Here is a 20820-nt window from a genome sequence, read left to right as displayed (position 1 = left end):
CTTCTCCCTTAGCCTCTGATTCTTCCAAGCTGGTGGCTTTGGATGTTGCATTCATGTTAGCAGCTTTCATCAGATGTCGGGTTACCTTGTTGGTTGGCGAAGCTAGAGGACTAAAAGGCTGCTATAGGATAGTGAATTGAGAGCTTCACCTTAGGACGGTGGTTCTCAGTCGTGGCTGCACAATGGAACCAGCTGGGGAGCTTTAAAAAACATTGATGCTCCAGAAATACTCATGTTCTTGGCGTAGGGTCTGAACACAGGGAATCTGAAAAACTCCCCGGGTGGTGTTACTGTGTAGCCATGGCTGAGAATTACTAAGGGTGCTCCTGTTGAACCATTTCATCTTCAGGTAACTCTTAAAATAGCCCCTGGACTGGGAGAATGTTACCTTCTCCTGTGGATAAACTTCTGGTTTCTCCAGGGTGGAGGGGCAGCTGCCCAGCTGAAGAAGACAGGGAGGGACTTTATGGATGTCACAGCATTTTAAACAGCTTCCTACCACGTTGGACTCCTCCCTCCCTCTTCACGGTCACGTCAGAGGGACACGCTTCTGTCCACTTGTAAGCCTTCAGCACTTTCTGCGTGTAAACTGAATTGGCGGTCATTTCTCCCTTACTAAATTAGAATGTGGCTTTCTTCAGTCGGGTTTCTAAAATTCTGGTGCTAATAATTCTCTCTCCTTCTTCCCAGTGTCGAGAGTAGTTGTGACTTAAAAAAATCCTTTACCGTATTTTTAGGGGTGGAGTCTGGAGCATGCAAAACTTGATGTGTTCAACTTGTTACTCTGACCGCAAAGAATGACCTACTCTTCTTTGTAACTCAAAGCTCTCTTTCTCCTATAAACAATTAGTTTCTCCACTTACTTTTCCCTCATAGAGTGGGGAAGAGAGAGTTTATAATGATGAAGCCGTGGCCACGGTGGTCACATCCCACTTTATTGCTGTTGCTGTGGAATGAGACCTGGAGGAGGGAAGGAGGTCAAAACTGGGCGAGTCACGGGGGTAGACCTGGGCTCCTGGGTTTGGCATACAGAGAAAATGTTAGACAAAGAGGTCCTTTATCCACGCAGACTCTGACAACGAACTGGCGCCCCCCGGGCCTGTCTGGTCCACATTCCCATGTTCACTGGCTCACACACGGAAGTCTGACTCATAGTTTCTGTGAAACATCAGCCTTGGTGATGGTGGGTGGCAATCCCGCAGGACCTCAGACAAGGGCTGGGCTGCAGCCGCCCCTCAGATGGCACAGGAAGCACCCTGCACTGCACCCCCGCCTGGCCTCTCCAGGCATTTGAATTTACGACTTCTGGGATGTGGTTTAAGGTTTTAAAAAGTAACAACAACAAAAGCAATCCTAGTCATGGCAGAAGAACCCTACTTAAAGTCAGAAAGAATTAAAACATTTATTGGGCATAAATATATTACATATACACTACAGGTACAGTTAGGTATTACATATAGCATAGTATTTGCAAAATCTATACATTAAAATTGATATGGCAGTTTTAATACAATGTATATGAAATAGTCTAAAATTTACAATACAGGAAAACATACGATTATTTTTTTCTCTCCTAAAGTTGAAAAGCTTGGAATGTATGTCCAACAGTGAGGTAAAACATTTTGTCTTTCAATTTAAAGAATTGTGCAAGGATAACATTCAAACACATTCAATTAGGGCACTTTTCAATTTCGACAGGAATACTGAATCACTGTAGCCAACAAAACGCGGTTAGAAAATGCCAACGTTTCAAGTTGATAGGAACAAGGCAGATAATATGCAAAAAATCTTCTTAAAAAAGTTTTCTTTTTAAACAATGTCTTTGAGGACAAAGGACATTTTGCTTCACACGACTGGAATTTCTTGTGCCAGGGAGGAGTCTGACATACAGAGCATCAGAAAGCCACTCACTCGTTCCTACATATTGCAAAAGGGCAAAGAGAGAAGGTTAACATAACACTTTATTTTATTGTTCATGTGTAATGGCAATATATATAGAGTTATATATCAATATCACGTACACATATTGTGATAGAAAACAGTGCCAGATAGAGTAACAACTTTTTGACTGAAGGGATTACAATGAACACCAAATAATGGAGAGCAATAAAATAAAGTGCCGTCAGCTAGTGTTTCACACACTTCAGCTTCTTGGTGGTTACACAGATAGATAGTACGAAAATCTCAAAAGGATCAAATGTTCATAGCAATTTTGGCCTAAAATATTATTTCATTTAAAAAATTTCAACCAATTCAGAGGATTTCTTTATAGCAGCAGTTCTGAAGTGTTTCCAAAAAGGGACGCTTTTTGTTCTCCTGCAAACAGGGTTCTTCGACTCAGTTGAATCTTCATTGCTTAAAAAATGCCTTCTCCCCAAAACACCTGCATGAAATTGTTTCAGAAGATGCAGGTGCACCGTCAGAGTGGGTCATAACACACATTTTAGAGGGATGAGTTTTGGAAGGCCTGAACTTTGGCAAAAATATATTTACCTTGATGCCATCAGTTTGCAAGGCTAATTAAACTAATAATTATAGTCAATAACAAAATACAGAACTTTTCTAGTACTTACTACATCAATGTAGGCACACAGAATAATTCATTGATCTTAGCACTTTCTTTCAAGAGATGATTACGGTTTTTTTGGGGTACATGTAAACGTTTCAATCACTGATAATGGATTTTTTTTTTTGGCATTTAATGCACTAGATGCTCATTAAAAACAAGAAAATGTCAGAAAATGATAATACTACAGATGTTGCCGAGGAACAAGACTGACCTAAAATTACAAAAGTATAAAACACAAAATAACATGCTACAGTAAGGAAAAATTAGTACATAAGTACATTTTAAAAATTTTACAATAAATAAAGATTGCACTGTAATTGGCATTTAAAGTACTGTATGCAGAATATAGTATAAATAAACCAAAAACAAAATAATGTTGGTTTCCCCATGACTTTGGTATGGGAATATTTTAAGCTAGTACAGGATACTGCATTTTAAGACAACATAGACCAAGCACAAAATAGCTATGATCAAGAAAAACCAAGTAGCAAAAATATACAAAAACAGAAGCAGGGGGATACACTGTGTCTGTTGCACCCTTTTGGAATATATTTGCACCTCCAACTCTTAAATGTCCCTGAGGTACGCGAACATTATGGACTTCATATAAATAATCCAATGACTTTGGGTTAAAACTGATTATCTCATGACTCAAAATAGACATGCAAGAGTAACACTTTGCACTCCAATAGCACCTGTTGATCAAGGATCTCAAAGCACTTACAAACATTAGAATCCCCATTTTGTTTTTTTTTTTATTTTTAATGCATGGGAAAACTGAGGCACAGAGAGGTAAAGTGACGTGTTCAGGTCACGCAGCAAGTTAGTGACAGATCCAGGGAGAGAATCTAGGCTCCTTGACCCCCAAACACCCTGTGCTTACTTACCACCGAAGACCATTCCCTCTCCACACGTGGCCAGGTCAACCCCAGAAATAGGAACTACAAATTTAGATGACTCTTTTGGGTTTTATCAGTTTTCATCTGCTGTTAGATTCATATTATGTGCACTGAATTAAGGTGTTGAAATTCAATCACTTCATTGATACCTCAAAGAACAGCCTAAAGGCAAATCTTTCAAGAAGAATGAGCTGACATGTAAGAAGACTGCTCACAATTAGTGTAAATCATGGACAATGGGCAGAGGCACTAAACTGTCACCAGTTCTCGTCATATAATTCTGGTCAAACATAACAGAATATATAATAACTCTAGTGATTAGATTAGAAGTAGTTATATACAAAGACAAACAAGTTAAAGCAGCTTTTAAAATAGCTGAACAAGGAAACTAACTATTGCACAATGCCCTCGTAAAGTTACTGCTATGAATTGACGTGGTAAAATCTACAATGCTCCACAATTTATAGGTGCATTTTGGTTACTTGATTTCTTAGACAGGCAGCTCATAGTGTTAAAATCATAAGAAATACAGATTATTAAAACATCTCAGATTAAAGTACACATTTTCATTTCAATGAGCTAATAAACAAAGTTTAACTGAGTGACAAAACAATTGTTTAGGGCAGCCTTATCTGAGTGAACACATCTCTGGATGTGGCGGTGGTTGTGTGGTAAGACTCCGACAACACTGAAATCCTAGCCCTGTAACTACATGCACTGTGACTCATGTTCACAGAAACAGATGATCAAGACGTGAGAAGTGACTGGTGAATATAAATTACTAAACTGTAACATGGAAAAAAAAAAATCAAAGGCTTGCAAAAGACATCAGTGAAAAAATAGAATAAAGGCAAATCTGAAAATTTAAGAGAGAACGTAAGCTAGCTTTTGGTATCTGGTTTGCTTTTTTTTTTTTTTAAAAAAAAATCCAGTTTAACCTCTTCCTAGTTTTGCATTTCAAAAAGGTGCACCAAAACACTGATATTTTTTCCCTAGCTAAATCTGTAAAACAAGTATATAAATCAAAGAACAAAAGGGCTTAAAAAAGGGAGTATCTGAATAAATGTGTGTATTAAAGTGTGTAGCATTAAATTCATACCTCTAGTTTTGTTGGGTTTGTTTACTTCATTAAGAAGTACTGTAATATAAAGGCGAATAAAATGGACAAAGTTGCAAAGCCAACCACAATGAGGGCTGCAAACTGTTCATCAGTAGGCATCATGCTCTTCATTTTGGGATCATCTAAGCTCCCCATGTCCCCGGTAAGCATGACCTCGCTTCGCTGTAGCGCGAAAGCCGCAGAGGGGCTGAAAGCCCCGCTTAGCTCCTGAGAGGTGTCCGCACAGCGCCGGCACGCACACACGCGGAACCTGTAGTCTGTGTTGGTCTGGAGGCCTGAGATCTGGAATGTGGCTTCTTCTCCCTTGTACACCTGCAAGAAAACGGACAGTCCTGGTCAATTAATTTATGACAGTGTGGTCTCTGAAGTCATATTTATATAACAGCAGGGGCCTTGTGGACCAGGCTTGGTTTAAATGAACTCATAACAACAAAAGTTATATGGAAAGGTAGCTCTCCCAGTCTCTATTTCATCCATAAAAAAGGTACTTCAACCTACTCCGAATAAAGCACAACAAATTCAGTGATTCTGACACTGACAAGACATAAGGCACTGGCTAGAATCGCAGCTGACACACGTAATCAAGATGCATCTAGCTAAATTTTAGTAATTTAGGCTATAAATCAGAAGATGATTTGATTCTTACAAAGGGCTCTGTGATCTTGGTGCACATAACAAGTTAACATTTTTTAATAGAGACAAAAATATAGAAATAAAATGAAAAGTTCCAGTTGAATGATTTTGACAACTGGCTACAGCAGGTAACACTACTCCATCAAGATATCCACCTCCACCCCTAAGAGGTAAACGCTATTCTGATTTCTCGTTCTGTTAATTCGTTTTGGCTGCTCTAGAAGTTCACATAAATGCAATCAAACACTATGCGTTCTCTTGTCCCTACAAGATTTACCCATGTTACGGATTCAGTAGTTATTCCTTTTACTGCAGAAGTATCCCATCATATATGCCTATACTTTGATCTATTTTAAGAAACATTTGCAGTTTCTAGTTTGGAGTTTTTATATAGTGAGATTACTATGAACATTTTTGCACAAATCTTTGAGGATGTAAGTTTTTATTTTTTCTTGTGTGAATACCAAGGGGTGGAAGTGCAGGGTCATAAGTCTATATTTAACTTTGAGAAACAGCCTTCCCAAGCAGTCCTTTGCAGTCCTGCCAGCCAAGCATGAGTTCCAGTTGCTCTACCCCTCACCAACATTTGTTATTGTCATTTTTATATTTTAGCCATTCTAGTGGGTAAGAATGGTACCTTATTTGCATTTCCCTGATGCCTAATGGTGTTTCCCACCTTTCATGTGCTCATTGGCTATTCATATGCCTTCTTTTGTGAAGAGTATGTTCAACTGTTTTGCCTATTTTTGTTTGCTTTTATAATTTATAAGTGCTCTTTATATAATCTGGATGTAAGATTTTCTTTTGGTCAGATTGTGTTGTGAATATTCTCTCCTAGCTTTGTGGCTTACCTAATCGTTTTTGAGAAATGTTTAATGCAGTCCAGTTTATCACAAATTAACAATTAATCTAATGTCTATCTGTCTTTAGTGTTTCTTGTCTGTATGACTAAGCTATTCTTTTCCGTTAGGGATCTAGGATGTTTTCTTCTCCTTTGTTAACTCTAATATAATCACCATGAGGCTTACAAGGACTTGAACACTACATTTACCACCCTTTGAGTTGAAGATAATAGGAATCTTTAAGGGAGGGTGGAGGAGGTAGGTCTTACATGGTTCTTCTATCAAAGTGATACTAATCCTCAAAAAACTTAGAGGAAATAATCAGCTTAAAATTATATAAAAATCCATGGCTTATATTAGAGTCCATAAATAGAGATAGGAAGAAACTAGCTGGAACTCAACCAAATCAGTTAAGAGAGCTGGTTGATGAATAATTAAACAAGTGAAATTAACTGAACACTTTCTAGCTGAGTGGCACTGAGTTAAAACCTGTAAAGTGCTTAAAACATGCCTGGTACATAAGCAACTGCACGGTAAAATTAGCTAGTATTGTCACTAGTACTGTTCAGAACTTAAAACAGCTCTAAATATATTCTTAGAACACAGCGATTAAAAGTGACAGGGGCATTTTCAACCTAGTGACAGGCCACCTTAGTAAAGCTGTGAATTTTGCCCACTAATACAAATTTTCTAGAAAATAGTATTTCCAACAATCTCAACTTTGTCTGAAACACTCGCCAACTAAAGAGAATGAGTGGGAATCCACAATGCTCAGTGTGTCCAAACACTACTGTGTAAACTTCTGCAAGAAGTGGGCTACTTTGCCCGTGAGCACAAGTGCACTGGCCACTCACTCACCAGTGCTGCGCCAACAGAAAGACAGCAAAAGGATCACACTTCACAAAAGGGATCGGACTCCCGATGTTCACCTGATGTCCGGCCTTTTTCAGAGTTTTCGTCCCCCATTTTCAAACTCTACAACTAGACCTTGAGTCTTACTGTACTTTTATTTAGTGACTAAGCCCTAGAAAACCAATAGTGTTTCTGATACTTTTCCAGATTCACTCTCGCTTTTGCTATTCCCTTTGTAACATTTAAAGCACATTTCTCCTGCTGAGTTACTCTGTTTAAAGATTGTGGCACGTATCTTAGCAAGTGGGGTTACAGGCAGAACTCAGCTGGAGCAACCAAGAACAAAAGCGCTGTAAAGAAAACCCCCAGCGGTACTGGGAGACCACTCCTTTCTCACAGCTCACTGTTCCAATGATGAGTCAGTTAAATGGGTATTTTAAGATGAGCTTGTTGTCATGGTGACTGACCCAACCCACACACAGCCAGCTAATCAGGAACTCGGACTACGTACGGCGACGGTATTGTCTCTGAATTATTTCCCAACATGTGGTGGTCTCAGGAAAACAATGGTGTAAGTTTTTTTCTTTAGAGAGACTTTTTCATTATGACTGTTCTTTACTTTTGTAATTTTGATTTACTTTACTAAATTTAAAAGCTCAAGTTGATATTCTCTGCGACATGTCATTCCTTTGAAACTGCTGGGACTGTTCATGAAGAGAATGATTTGCAATCTATGGGACCAGCGTACTAGCTTACCAGTCCCTTTGTCATCTGGGCTTTGGTTTCCTATCGGCAATGGCCCAGGGACACAATCCATTCTATGGTGGTGATAAGTTAATGCTGGGATGTTTATGGAGCTGCAGAAAAGCTGCCATCTAAGCCTTGCTTGCAAGGCTTCTTGGTAGACCTCTTTCATCAATTCTTTTGGAGACCACACCTCTTGAAATGTTCAGATTTGTCCAGTGGTCAAATACTGCATCTGCTGGAGCTCTTTTCTTCTGTGCAACACTGGGAAACTTTCTGGTCTGACATGGCCACCAGGAGGCACTAGGCATAGTCCTCTCCGGCATGGTAACAGGAACTGGCATCAGGTTCCCAGGTCTAAGTCCTTGCTGGGCCACTTCTCTAGGTTTGTGACCTTCGGCAAGTAATAGCGTTGAGCCTTCGTTTTCTCGTCTTTAAGGTGGGGATAGTACCAGTACCTAACTTAACCCCAAGGCGGGTTGAGGATTAAAAGCACTGTACGTGAAAAATGCTTTGTAAAAGGAATATGATGGAGATAAGCCAACTTTATCACATTTAATCCTCCTGATTACTCTAGCAGGTGAGTATTACTTCCATTTTAGAGATGAGAAAACTGAGGATCAGCAAGGCTGTTAATTCCCTAATGTCTCATGGCAAACAAGGGGAGAGGTGGACCCCAGATGAGGTCGTACTTCCAATTGCAACACCTATGTGCATGCTCACCACCGGAAGTGCCCCAGCTCTGCTGCTTCCATCCAGGTAGGCAGTGCTGCTACCACCCGTCCTCCATTTAGTCCTCATCTCATTACTACAGTGTGACACTGGGTCCAGTTCTCTCGGCCTCTGACTTTGTCTTCCCAGGGACTCCACAACTTCCCTGGGTCCCACTGCTCCAGAAGGAGAGCACTGCCTTTCCTATATGAGGTATGGAAAGTAGTTCCCCAACCCGCTTTGTGACAAGCAAAGACCTGGGCAGAATTTCTGTGGTGTGGCCTCTTAATTTATGGCAAACAATAACCTCATGCCCCACAGATGTCTGAGAGACTTTTGGAAAGTAGGTATAAACGAACATTATGTACATTTATATCTAGGATTAAATGATTCCTGTGGTTTCCAGAATTTGCATGGCCAGATTATTCTAAGAAAGTTGGCTTAGAAGTAATTTCCCAGAAACCCAATTCATAGAATCCTGAACAGAGACTTTATATATAAATTCTGATGGTAGTCCTCAACTTTAACTCCTTAAAGATCTCTGAAAATGTATTCTGAAAGCAAAGGAATGCTACTTTTCTCATACCATTAGGCAAAAAGCTTAATAAAGAAAAAATGAATATCTAATTGAAGGAAACTTCTTTAATGACAAGTTCAATCAGAAATTAAACTTTAAGTCATGAATTTTTTTTAGCCATTCCTATTTTAATTCGAATAGCTCCCCCTTTCCACAGGCATTGTCAACACAATGTTACTATCTTTAGAAATATATATGATATATATATATTGTCTATATACATATGGCATGTATTGCATTTGGGGCTGTGTTCTATTATTTCCATAGCAACCAGCATAATGGCTAGAACAAAGTAGATGCTCAGTGAATGTTCTCTACTTAGAACCCTTAAGCACTTTAGAGTAGATATTCTTATACCACAGTTTGAAAAAAGAAAATTACCAGAAACAAGTACATGTGAACATTAAGTATTAGAACCCACACATAAATCAGTTTAGCACAGGTCCCACCATCACTGTATAGAATGGAATCACTAACAATGATTAAGTTGTTTTCAATGTATTGAGAGAAAATATGGGGTTTCTAATACATTTAAGAAATAGTCAACAATGCTTATTAAGCCTTTTGGATGAATTCTTACCTAAGGAAAAATTAAAACAATCTCAATACCCCATTTCCTGAGGTTTGAGATAACTGATTTGTTTCTAGGTAAATAATCACAGCCAGGCCTGCAGCCCAGCTGAGGTGACCTTTCCTGGGACTGTGCCTCTCACCACAGCAGGAAGCAGGCTGGTGCCTGGTGTCCCTTTGTTTCCATTTTGACAGGGGCACCATTATGGGCTCTTCCTCATGCCTCAACCCAATTTAAAAGGCAGAGCTCTATTTAAGGCTATCCTTCTTGAAGTAACCAATCATAGTATCATGATAAACACAAGCAATATTATTTTTACAAAGACTATTTCTGTTCTTGATTTGGTATACAATATATTTTAAAGTAATTTTGACATGTGTATTCCAAATGAGAGGATTGAAATACACAGATAACTGAAATGAGGAATCTGTGACTCTTAACTCAAAGTAACATGCTGTGTAGCTCAAATCCTTGAAACAGGGAGCCTTTTGGAGAGCCTGCTGGAGGCCTGGATCTGGACCAATGCCTGTGTCTCTTTACTAATGCTGTCCTTCTCCCAGGAACTGGAGAGGGAGATATACCTTCACAGCATTGTCATCTACACAGGCTGGGCTCATGGCTGAACAGAACTGCTGCTCACTGGAGAGAATCAGCACCTCCACTTTTACAACAACATGGCTGACACTCAGAGAGGTGAGTTAATTCCTCCAAAAACATGACTAGGGGAGGCAGATGTAACACCCCTTACCCCCAGCCCAAATGGGAATCCACTAACCTGCTGCCTCCTCTGTGGAGGGTGCAATGCTGGGCAGGCATCGTTGTCCCCGAGCCAAAGTGGAAAGACAGGCAAGGCACTGTTCCTGAGCTGCTGCTTGGGGGCCTGTGAGCTCAGAGCACTGATTATGCTGTTCTGCTCTACGCCAGGCATCCCTCAGTACAGAGCACCTAAGTTTCTCAATAAGCCAGGAGTCCTATTACAAAACCCCATGAAACTGAATATAAATTTATTTCATATGTAATTTTAAATGGACATATACATAAACATTTTTCTGGTGTAAGGGGTCATAGCCTTCATCATATTAAAGGGACTTATAAACCTAAGAAATTTAAGTTAAATATATTGATCTATTCTTGTTGTAGATTTGACCCTTTATGACTGTCTTATTGCATGGGTTTTTTAAAATTTTTACATAGCCTGTTTAATTTCTGGGTTAGGAAACTAAATCAAAAGCCTTTAAAATATATGTAAGCTTCAAGTCTTTAAAATAGTTCTGTCAAGGTAAAGAGAAGATCCTTCTTCACAGCACCTTCTGTGATACCACAAAGAATCAATACACATCCCTAAATAATATTCTAAAAAAATGATACAAAACACATTGATACAGAGATGCCCACCAGCTGAAATGCAGAGCTCTATAAATTTTCAGATGCTTCAAAGGTTGTCTTAATGCAACAAATCTGAGCAACAACAATTAATAATTTGTCACAAATTCTGACTCCCAATAGGTGGTAATTTCTTGCAATCTGTTACCTTTTTCTCATCTTCAGTGTTTAGATACTTTATGTAAAAGATTATTGCTGTCTGAACAGGAAATGAATATGAATCATTTCATTTTACATTCTTATGTATTTATTAAACTGTTTATGTTCTGGCTTGAGAAAAAAAAAATCAGTCACCTGCCCGTACATACAATTTTCATTCTTTTCAAGAATGCTTTATAATTAATACTATTTGAAAAGAAGTTTTAAGCTTCTGGAAAAAAGCTTTGGGAGATTTTTTTAAATGGCAGAAAAGCCAAATATATGCATGCATTCTAATGCAGAGTAAAATTTTAGGTGAGCACTTAATACTTCAAGTTAATAGACTTTCATAATTAGAACCAGCTGCTTACCCCACATCATGATAGCTGAACAAAAGAAAGCTAATTAGAGTTAAAGTTAATGTTTCCAGCAAAATATGAGAAAAAGCCCTGGTCCTTGCCATATGTCACCTGTAAAAATGAGCTTGGGGAGCAGAAGGACACTGTCCTATATTATGGGTGACTTTTTTCACCTAAGTTATAATGAAGTTAATTCTTTTCAGCACTGCAAGTCTAAATAACCCTGTTCCTTTAAAACTGCCTCTTTTGTGCACGTAAGAAACATTTACTGAGTACCTAGCTGTGTGCCAGTCTTGGGAAACTAAAAATGAGTAACAAGCCCACGTTAGTGAACCCTGTCTAGTTAGGGCCCCAAATGACACATACACAGCGCTTCCTCCAAGCCTGTAGCTCTGCTGGAGCGTACGCTCAGCACTGACTGAATTCAGAGGCAAAGCGAAAGTAAACGAGAGGCACAGCCTGCTGTCTCGGGGCCATAATTATTTTAACCGTTACTCTCTGCACACATAATATAAATAGGTTTCATCCCCTATCTTGTGTCCAGAACAAGTGAATGAAGTACTCAAAACATCATGTTTAAAGTTAATGCTTATTGAATAGGGAGAAGCAAAAAAACTCAGTACAAACTGTCCCTGATTCAACTGTGGCTTTTCATGTACCACTACCTGCCTTAATCACTTCTTGGAAAATGCAGGAAACACATGGTTAGGAGAAGAATGCTAATCCCCATCTACTGAGCCGGCCCTGGTGTACTATGTTTTCACCTATTTTCAACACAAAACTCTTGTTTATAGCTGTTAACAGTAAGAAACATATTTGGGGGCATCTATGTGATTGTTTATTAGTAGTTGTATGGCTATGGGTCTAAATATGTAATATTAAACAAATAGCAAGATTCAAAACAGCCAATCTGCCAATAAAATCTAAATTATGAATGGATTAACGTATACTCTAGCAAAGCCTGAGGTATACATACTGGGCAAACAATGCTTTTTCCGTGTGAAACAGCAATCACTGTTCTTGGAGAAGCAGAACGTTCTTCCATGTACAGGTAGGAAAGCATGGTAGGTGGAATAAAAGGTTTTTAAAATGATGAGCAGGCAAGGAATGTACTGTTGGGAAGTGAATATTGTTAAATGTCAAATGATGTGTTGTGAAATTTGGTAGCATTTCATCCTTTAAGCATTTTTACATTGCTGTGGGACAGGACAGTGCTAGTAGCATTAAAGATGACTGAACCTCTGCTCTCTACGTGAGCTGAGACTCTGAAACCAATCATATCTGTGCACTAAGATGAAACGGTTACACACATAAAATCACTTACTGTGAAATGAAATATACTGTATAAAATGAGACTGTAAAATGAAAGGGAACAATAGTGTTTTTGCTCTTACTGAAGAGGAATGATGGAAACTTTGGTAATAATCACCCACTGATATTAATCAACACTGGTGGCTGTCATATTTAAAGTTTGTGCAAAATGTGCTTACAGCAATTCATTCTTTGTTAATATGAAGTGTCAGATAAAAGCGCTGTGAAAGTTACCAAAATTTTCTTTGATTCTTTATATAAATTAAAAATTGGGGGGGGGGGAGAGGTAATTAGGTGTATTTATTTTAATGGAGGTCCTAGTAATTGAATCCAGGACCTCATGTATCCTAAGCATGCACTCTATCACTTGAGCTATATATACCCTCCCCCAATTTAAACATTTTTATTTAAATAAATTCTTTATTACTTATATAAGGAACATCAACCAGCAAATTAGAAAAAACTCTGGATCAAATTATTTTCTACTTGTTTTGTGTGTCCAGAGTCTCAACAGTTGAATAAAGAGGTCTTTACAATTATACTAATGTTTCAGAAGGCAGGTGGCATTTGTCTTTGACTTCCTGAGTTGATATAAACATTTCCCCCACCCACCACAGTAAAAGTGTTGGTAAAGAATGGGTCTCTGCTTTCCTAATGGAGTAACAGTATTATATCCTGATTTCACATAATTAATAAGTCCCGGGAATGTTGCGGAAACCTACAGAGTATGGGAATCTTCCATAGCCGATGACAGGATAATATGGGGCTTTCTGAGAATTAGGATCAAAAAGGGTGTGAAGAATGATAAAAAAAAAAAAACACAAATTCTTTATCTGGCTATACTCCAATCCCATTCTCTCTCTGGATGAGTTTATCCTGTGATCTGTACAGCTTTGCTACTCAAATTAGTCCACAGACCAGCAATGTCAATGTCAGTTGGGAGCCTGAACCTCGGCCCCAGACCTACTGAGTCAGAATCTGCACTTTAACAGATTCTCAGGTGAGTCCTACGCACATTAAAGGGTAACAAGCAATGACCAGAGCTCCCGAGTCACAGGCCTCAAGGACTGATTGACAGGTCATATAACTTTTATAAAGAAGGCAGACAGGACATGGGCTTCCTTAGTTAGGCTGACACTACTTCCCTCTAGAGTAAAACCACTGGCACTTTAGTTTTCAATTACATACTTAAGAACATCACTGCCAATATCAAATACAGAACTTAAAACTCTTTACAAGATTATGCTTGAGAACGGAAAATTTAAGGGTACCACCACATACAAAAAAAATGTAAGTTAGGGCTAGTATACCCTAAAGAACTGGGTGATGGGTACATGTGAGGCAATTTCTATGCCTGATTTTAAGAAAAATGTAGCTCACTGGTCACTGAATCATTCACGGCAACAGGCAGAGACCAGGAGCCGCCTGACCCTGACGGGCTGCACACACGCATGCGCACCGGTTCTTACCTGTTTGTACTCAGATTCTCTTCCAACCAATACCTGCAGAATGTAGCTGACAGGGTCGCCTTTCATTGGTGGTACCGTCTCCCATAAAATTTCACATGAATTTCCTTCTAACTGTGTTACTCGAGGTGCTGAAATACAAATTCACACATCCAAGCTCAAAATTCAAAGTATCGTATTAATAATCAATATTTTAGTACTATTAGAACCCAGAGGGAGGGTGATTGCTTGAGTCTGCCCTGAGAGGGGAATTTATTTGCCCAACCTCTTTATCAAACTAGCAAGGCACCCTTTACACAGAGAAGACACTCCACGTCTAGCAGGCCATTGGTGAAAGATCCTTTGCTCATTATCTTATAACTGCACTTGGCCTGGATTGCATTTTTGTTGTCTTTTTTTCCGATGGCTAATGAGCACCTTCTATGCTGTTAGGTTCTCTGGGGGATACAAAAATAAGTATGATAAATACTACTTTCAAGGAAATTAAGACCTGGTTGAAGGAAGGGGTGAGAATGGTATGAAACAAGTACAGACCAAAAAACCAAAACTGTAAGGCAGATCAAAATGCAGTATAAACAACATGTTGGGGAATTCTAAGGGAGGGAAGGAAAGTCACACCTGTGGGAGAGTCTAAGGAAGGTTTGAGAAGCAGGCGACATTTGAGATGAGCCTTTAAAAGTTAGCTTACATTTGTATTTTTTTAGTTTATTTTTCACCTACTGGACACTTCTCATTCTGGTTTAAAGCTAAATTATAGTAGTTTGCAGTAAAGCCTTTAAATATTATAGAATTTTAAAATATTTTCTTATAGCTTATGATATATCTCTACAGCTTAATTCAATACATTTTTCTATTTTTAACTAGAATGTGTAACTCCTTTCTAATTTCTAATTACATGAACTCTTTAGAGGCAGTTATTTCTACCTGTAATTCTGAGAAAATAACTTATCTTAAAAAGAAAAAAAAATTGGTATTAGTTGGCCAAAACTCCAAGCAATTTATGGAAAAACTAAATAAAGACTCATCAGACTAAACAGTCCTCTAGCTAAGACAGTAGTTTCCTGAATCTGAGAGAGAGAGGAAGACGACCTGCCCACGTGCACATGTGAGGAAACTGCCCTTCTGAAGAAAACGTACCGCGACATGCAAGGGCTACGGATTTCATGTTCTGTTTTCAACAAAATGCAACTCCCCCAGCAATCACTTTCAGGGGCAAAGGTAGTGCCAGAAAGATCTCTGAAGTTAGCCGGCTGGTAAATGTGGCAAACCTTCCTGCCACAACAACAAACCTAGCAGCCAGTGTGTTCAGGAATCTCTTCTGCTACAGCTGGAAGACGGAGCTGCACAAAGCGCCAGGGCACCTCCTGCCCAGGTGACCCGGAACGCCTTCCACAGGCACATCCATTTACACTAGTATCTCAGTCACACGGAACAGCAGCTGCCAGAGCTTCTGGACTGCTGAGGGGCAGGGAAGCAGGGGGACGGCATCTACCATTAAGTACCCTGGAAGGAGCTATGGGAACCTTCACAGGATGCAAGCCAGTGAGTCAGACTCTGACCCGGGTCCTGGAGGCCCTGCACCCTCCTTAACAGACTCTGCCCCGGAGGGGGCTGACAGCTCCTCTGTGTGGAGGCAGTGAGTTCAACGGCTTTGCTCCTGAGGCCAGATACATAGGAACCTTTTAAACAATCTGTGCTCACTGCCTAGCCACCCACATGCAGCCAACCCTCACTATACCCCACGTAAGACCTGGTTCAGGTGGGCGGCTTGTCTATCTGTCAGCCTCAGAATCATTTTGGGCAGCAGCTGGAAAAATGCAAAGACAGGCAGCAGGGACCTGCGCCAGCGTCCCACTCCTGGGGAGAGGGGGGCACAGGCTCTGGAGTCCGTGGGGGGCTGGGCCTGGGCCAAGGCTGGGTGGGAAGGGCCCAGCCAGCCCCGGCTATTGCTGGCTGCCCGGCCTTGACAGTCTGCTGTGCATAAGGCAGAACTTTGGCTGAAAATGGGAGACGAGGGCTCAGCAGACCTGGTGGAGGGAGAACCTGGGTGACTGGCTTTCACTCACTCCCTGTTCCCTGTTCCCGTGAAGGGGGCAGAGAGTAAACCAGTCACTCACAAACCTCAAGACAAATGCCCCAGGAGATGAGGACAGGCCCCTGCTGCGGCCTTCGAGTGGGGGAAGGGCCGTGGACCCTGCCCACCTCAGTCTCTACTTGCACCACGGGCATCCAAAGACGCATGCCAACCCCTGAAGGGAGATACTCACACCTCCCCTGGTGAACCGCCCAAAGCACTACCACCAGGAGCTCACCCCCATTCCTAACCCGACACCTGTCACTCAGGTCCGTTTCTTTTCTTTGTCCATCTATCTTCTGTGACTGCCTCACCACTAAATTATTTGTAATAAACATTTACCATACTTGAGAAGGTCATCACTGGTAGGCCCTTTTCCTTTAAGGCCTCTCATTTCCCCTAGAGAACCCACTGCCAAACCTTCTGTTTTAGAAAGTTCTTTTGATTCTATCTTGCTGATACATGAAATATGAGAAGAGTATATTTATGATCAGAATGGAGCCTCCCACTCTAAGTCCCAACATCTCCTCATTCTCACAGGAGAGCATAACCGAAGACACTGTCCACAAACCTTTGATGGTCGGGGGGATGCTCTTGGTTGTGCAGAAGGTGTAGGTTTCCGAGAAGGGCCCTTCCCCAGCCTCGCTCGCTGCTTGGATTCTGAAGGAGTAGCATGTGAATTCCGTTAGTCTCTGGACCTTGTAGGTATGGCTGGGTCCTCTGTAGATTGAAATAAACCTAGAGAAAGGAGCAGAATCCATTAGCTACCTGAACTCTTATTAGTAATGAGAAATTAATTACAATACAAATGTGGAGCAGATTAGCCCAACTTGGTAAATGCTTTTCACACTATCTGAATTAATAACCAACTAGTTGCTACGTTATGGTTAAGTTTAATGTCTCATATGTGTTCACATAAAAGAAAAACATATATTTAAGCACATAAAGCTTAGAATGAGATCCCTTTAATTATGGTATAGATTCTAGAAACAACAGTTGTTCATGCTTTTATTTACTAACGAAAACTAGCAATTTCAAATTTTTCACAATTTTTATATAATCTGATACATTAACTTCTACTCTGTACCAGGCAATGAAGTTAATACTAACTAGGTACCCGAGAAATACAATGTCCTCTTTACCAGAATTTTCTAAATAACTGAGGTTTAGCTAGAAAATTCTTTAAATTTTAACCTTTAATCTTTCCAAGAGCTTTCAAAGCCCCTTTCTCAAACTAGTAAGATGACATTTAGGATTATTCATCTTTGAGAAAATATGTAAAATGGAAAAAAAAAACTGCTCAGAATCATCAGGTTAATCAAAATAACAGAAATAGCACAGGTGGCTGGACAGTTTAGACTGGCAGCTTCTGGATCCTTCTCCTCTCTGAATCAGGGCTGTTCTATACTTCTCTGCTAATTAATATTTCCATGAGACATGGACATAGAAGGTAATGAAGATAAAAAATAAGGCCTTATATTTTGTTTTCCCCCAGGGTCTTAGAAAATTAGTATCATGATGAAATTGGATTACTCAGAACTACAATATTATGTCAGCATTTGTCTTTTTATAGTTAAATGCAAAGATCTGGAAACAATATAATTTCCTGTAAGTTACCCAGACCCTTTCAGACCCTGAACCTGCTGGTGCAGGGACACTTTGAGAACTGCTGTATGACTTAATCCAACCACAGTGCCTCGTTCCTACACAGGCCAACTGTTTCTCCCAGTTTCCTGTGCTTCGTCCCAGCATCTGAGGACAGTCTGCTGTCTTCAGATACTGCTGGAAGTCCGTCAGTGATAGAATCACACAATTCAAAACGTCTCATAGGCCAATTTGGCCGAAGGGGTAAGCAGAATTTATGCATTCATTTAGCCGGCATTTCTTGAACATCTGCTGTGTGTGAGGCTCTGTGTATTCAAAGATGAATTTGACCTTGTCCCTGTGGGTTAGCTGGCCCTGTGTGTGGGCGGGGTTCTCTGATGGAGAGCAGCAGCTTTCCCATGTGCTGGAGAACAGTCCCGATGGGCGCACAGAGATTAAACAGCTTTTGCACAAAACCTGCCAGAGTCAATGCTTATCTTGAAGTGTCCATGCGTCCATCAGCCTCTGCAGTTGAGTTCCTGAGCCCTAGTCATTTCACCTATTTAATGTGGCTTCTGCTTCAACGTGTTAGGAAGCACCTTTTACTGAAGACTGAACATTTTTAATTTCAGGAAAAGACAGAGTCCAGGTTGAAACCCACAAATGCCATGGTAATCTATTTAGCGCTCCTGCCATACCACCACCTTAATGAAGATGCCCCTCGCTAATGCGAGGCAAACAGCTACCTATTAACTCAGCCTCACCCGGGCTAGAGTCCCTACCCAGAGTAACTGCCCTTAATCACACACAAAACGGAAGTCGTGGTTTAAGAAGTAAGTGTTACATCTTCACTGAAAACTTACAACAAAGCCCAGTTTTAAAAGGCGTTTGGGGAGGTCTATCAGCAACAGTGCTGCTTCCTGTCTGCGCCCTGCCCTAAGGAGGGCAAAGGAAGTCCGATACACCTGTGTAGGCAGCAGCGCTCATGCTCACGAAGACGTTTCCCGAAGCAGATTCAGTGCTCTAATTCTGTACCGTAATTGAAACTGAGCAAACAGTATATTTTCAAATAATTTCAATTTTCAAATTCATCAAAATCTGCTGTTTCTCGAATAGCTATTTTGTTCCTTTAACTTGTTTTGCTCCTGTACCACAGCGTTTTATTAATTTTTTAAAATTGCAGTCCAGTTTAGAACAAGCACTGTGGAACAGGGGATAGGAATGAAAAACTGTACAATTTTGCCATTAGAACATTTGTTTGTGTCGAGGGACAGTGCAATAAAGACAATGTCAGAACCGACCTCACAGAGCTGGTGCAAGGTGTAAGTGGGTTAGTAAAAAAGAAGTACTCAGAACAGTCTTGACAAGTAATAACCCCTCAATGTGTGTTAGTTATCATCATTTTATAATGCCGAGAAGACAGGATTTTAAAGAAATTCCACTGTCCCTTCTGAGAGGTCATCTCCATGGCTGTCGGCTGACATGGAGCTTATTTTCCTTCCTCCCAGGTGCAGGGTCGGCTGTGAGGCGAGGGGCACTGCCCTGCAGACACTGCCGTTCATCCTCTCCCACCGAGACCTGTCAGTGTAGTGCGGGCAAGGGTCTCTCTCTCCCAAGACAGGTGGGATTCAATGAGAAAGCTCATGAAACAGATCCAGTTCCTACACAGAGTAGGCTTCAAATCAGTATCTGTTGATCCTAAATTTCTTTCTACACATGCTGACAGTAACTTCTCTTTCAAACAATAAAGACCAACCAAAACAAAACAGAAGCACACAAGCCAACACGACAAGAATATAATCTTTCACCTGATTCTGTAATCACTTCCTGTCATTCCAAGAGGCAGGAGAAGGAAGAACCTTCTTTCCTCAGAGCCAGTGATTTACAGCCAGTTGCACAGTGGCCTCTCCAGGAGGCTCCGTAGGTTAACACCCCGTGGCTAGAACCACTTGGGGACAGATTAAAAATATTCATCAAATATTTGTTTTACTAAGACCAACTTAATTGTTTTCTCTCTCCTAAATCTTTTTTTTTTAAAGACCAACTTAATTTTAAAACTCATTAAGAAGTAAGCCAGAGGCCTGTGGTGAAGGAATTACACGTGCTATACATCCCCAGACACAATGATTCAAGACCCCACATTTTAAAATGACCAAGGAGTCAAGAGCTCAGAGCACAGCTTTGCCATGAAGAGGAGGAGGAGGGCAGCAGTCACCCAGCTGTCCCACGGCTCTTCCTCCCCCTTACACTTCATGCCGAGAGCCAGTGCTTAGACCCCACATGTGTTCATGCACCACCTGCCCTGGGATATGAGTCACAACCAGAGGCCGACAGGAGTCCTGCTGTCTTGAAGGCCCTGATCCCTATCACTTCAGAGTGCACTACCCCAAGCCCTGGGGAAAGGAGATCATCCCTGGAATGGGATCAACTAGGACTGGGGAGGACCTACAGCAGCTGGAGTGCCTACAACACTAGCAGGAGATGCGAAAACTCTGAGCTCGCAATCCCTTGACTGTTCAAGCCCAGGGGGTGGCCCAGGTGACAAGGGATGCACTACTGGGGAGTGTTTCCTCTCCTAGGCCACCCCACTGCTTGGTGAAGACTGGACCCCCTTTACTTCTCCCTCTGCCTCCCCACACGTTGGTGAGAAGCAGCGGGGCACAGGATTTGCACTCAGGAAGACTGGACGCGAACCTCAGCTCTGTCCCTTACTGCAAAATGACTTGCCCCTGCTAAGCATTTCTCTGATCTGCAAAACAGGGACAGTATCCACCTCAAAGATTGTTTTAAGAGCCAAATGTGAAAATGTTGGTAAAAAACTCAGCACTGAGCTCAACATATAGAAAGAGTTCTACACAGGGTGCCCAATGGTTACAGGAGCTATACCATGATTGCCACCAACCATCTAGTCAGGCTAAGGTGCCCTGAGGACCACTGTGGCTCTCAATGCATGCCACCCAGGCCCCTCCCACTTCCTGCCCCAGCCA

The 20820-nt window shown here is 40.9% G+C and overlaps 1 protein-coding gene across 5 annotated transcripts in view; it reads right to left on the bottom strand.

The window, feature by feature from the left end:
• Window positions 1–1377: 1377 nt before the first annotated feature.
• The window catches only part of FNDC3B (fibronectin type III domain containing 3B), a 312077-nt gene continuing 292634 nt past the window's right edge, over window positions 1378–20820 (bottom strand). For all 5 annotated transcript variants that reach the window (XM_064492811.1, XM_064492820.1, XM_064492826.1 and 2 more), the window contains 4 exons: window positions 16821–16987; window positions 14179–14306; window positions 4568–4900; window positions 1378–1917 (listed from right to left, as the gene is read on the bottom strand). In XM_064492811.1, the coding sequence (XP_064348881.1) occupies window positions 4589–4900; window positions 14179–14306; window positions 16821–16987 (607 nt within the window). In that variant the 3' untranslated portion in view covers window positions 1378–1917; window positions 4568–4588. The remainder of the gene's footprint in view (window positions 1918–4567; window positions 4901–14178; window positions 14307–16820; window positions 16988–20820) is intronic.

This window comes from Camelus dromedarius, chromosome 2 (genome assembly GCF_036321535.1).
Source record: "Camelus dromedarius isolate mCamDro1 chromosome 2, mCamDro1.pat, whole genome shotgun sequence".
Classification (NCBI taxonomy): domain Eukaryota; kingdom Metazoa; phylum Chordata; class Mammalia; order Artiodactyla; family Camelidae; genus Camelus; species Camelus dromedarius.
This window is presented reverse-complemented; position numbering and strand designations above follow the sequence as displayed.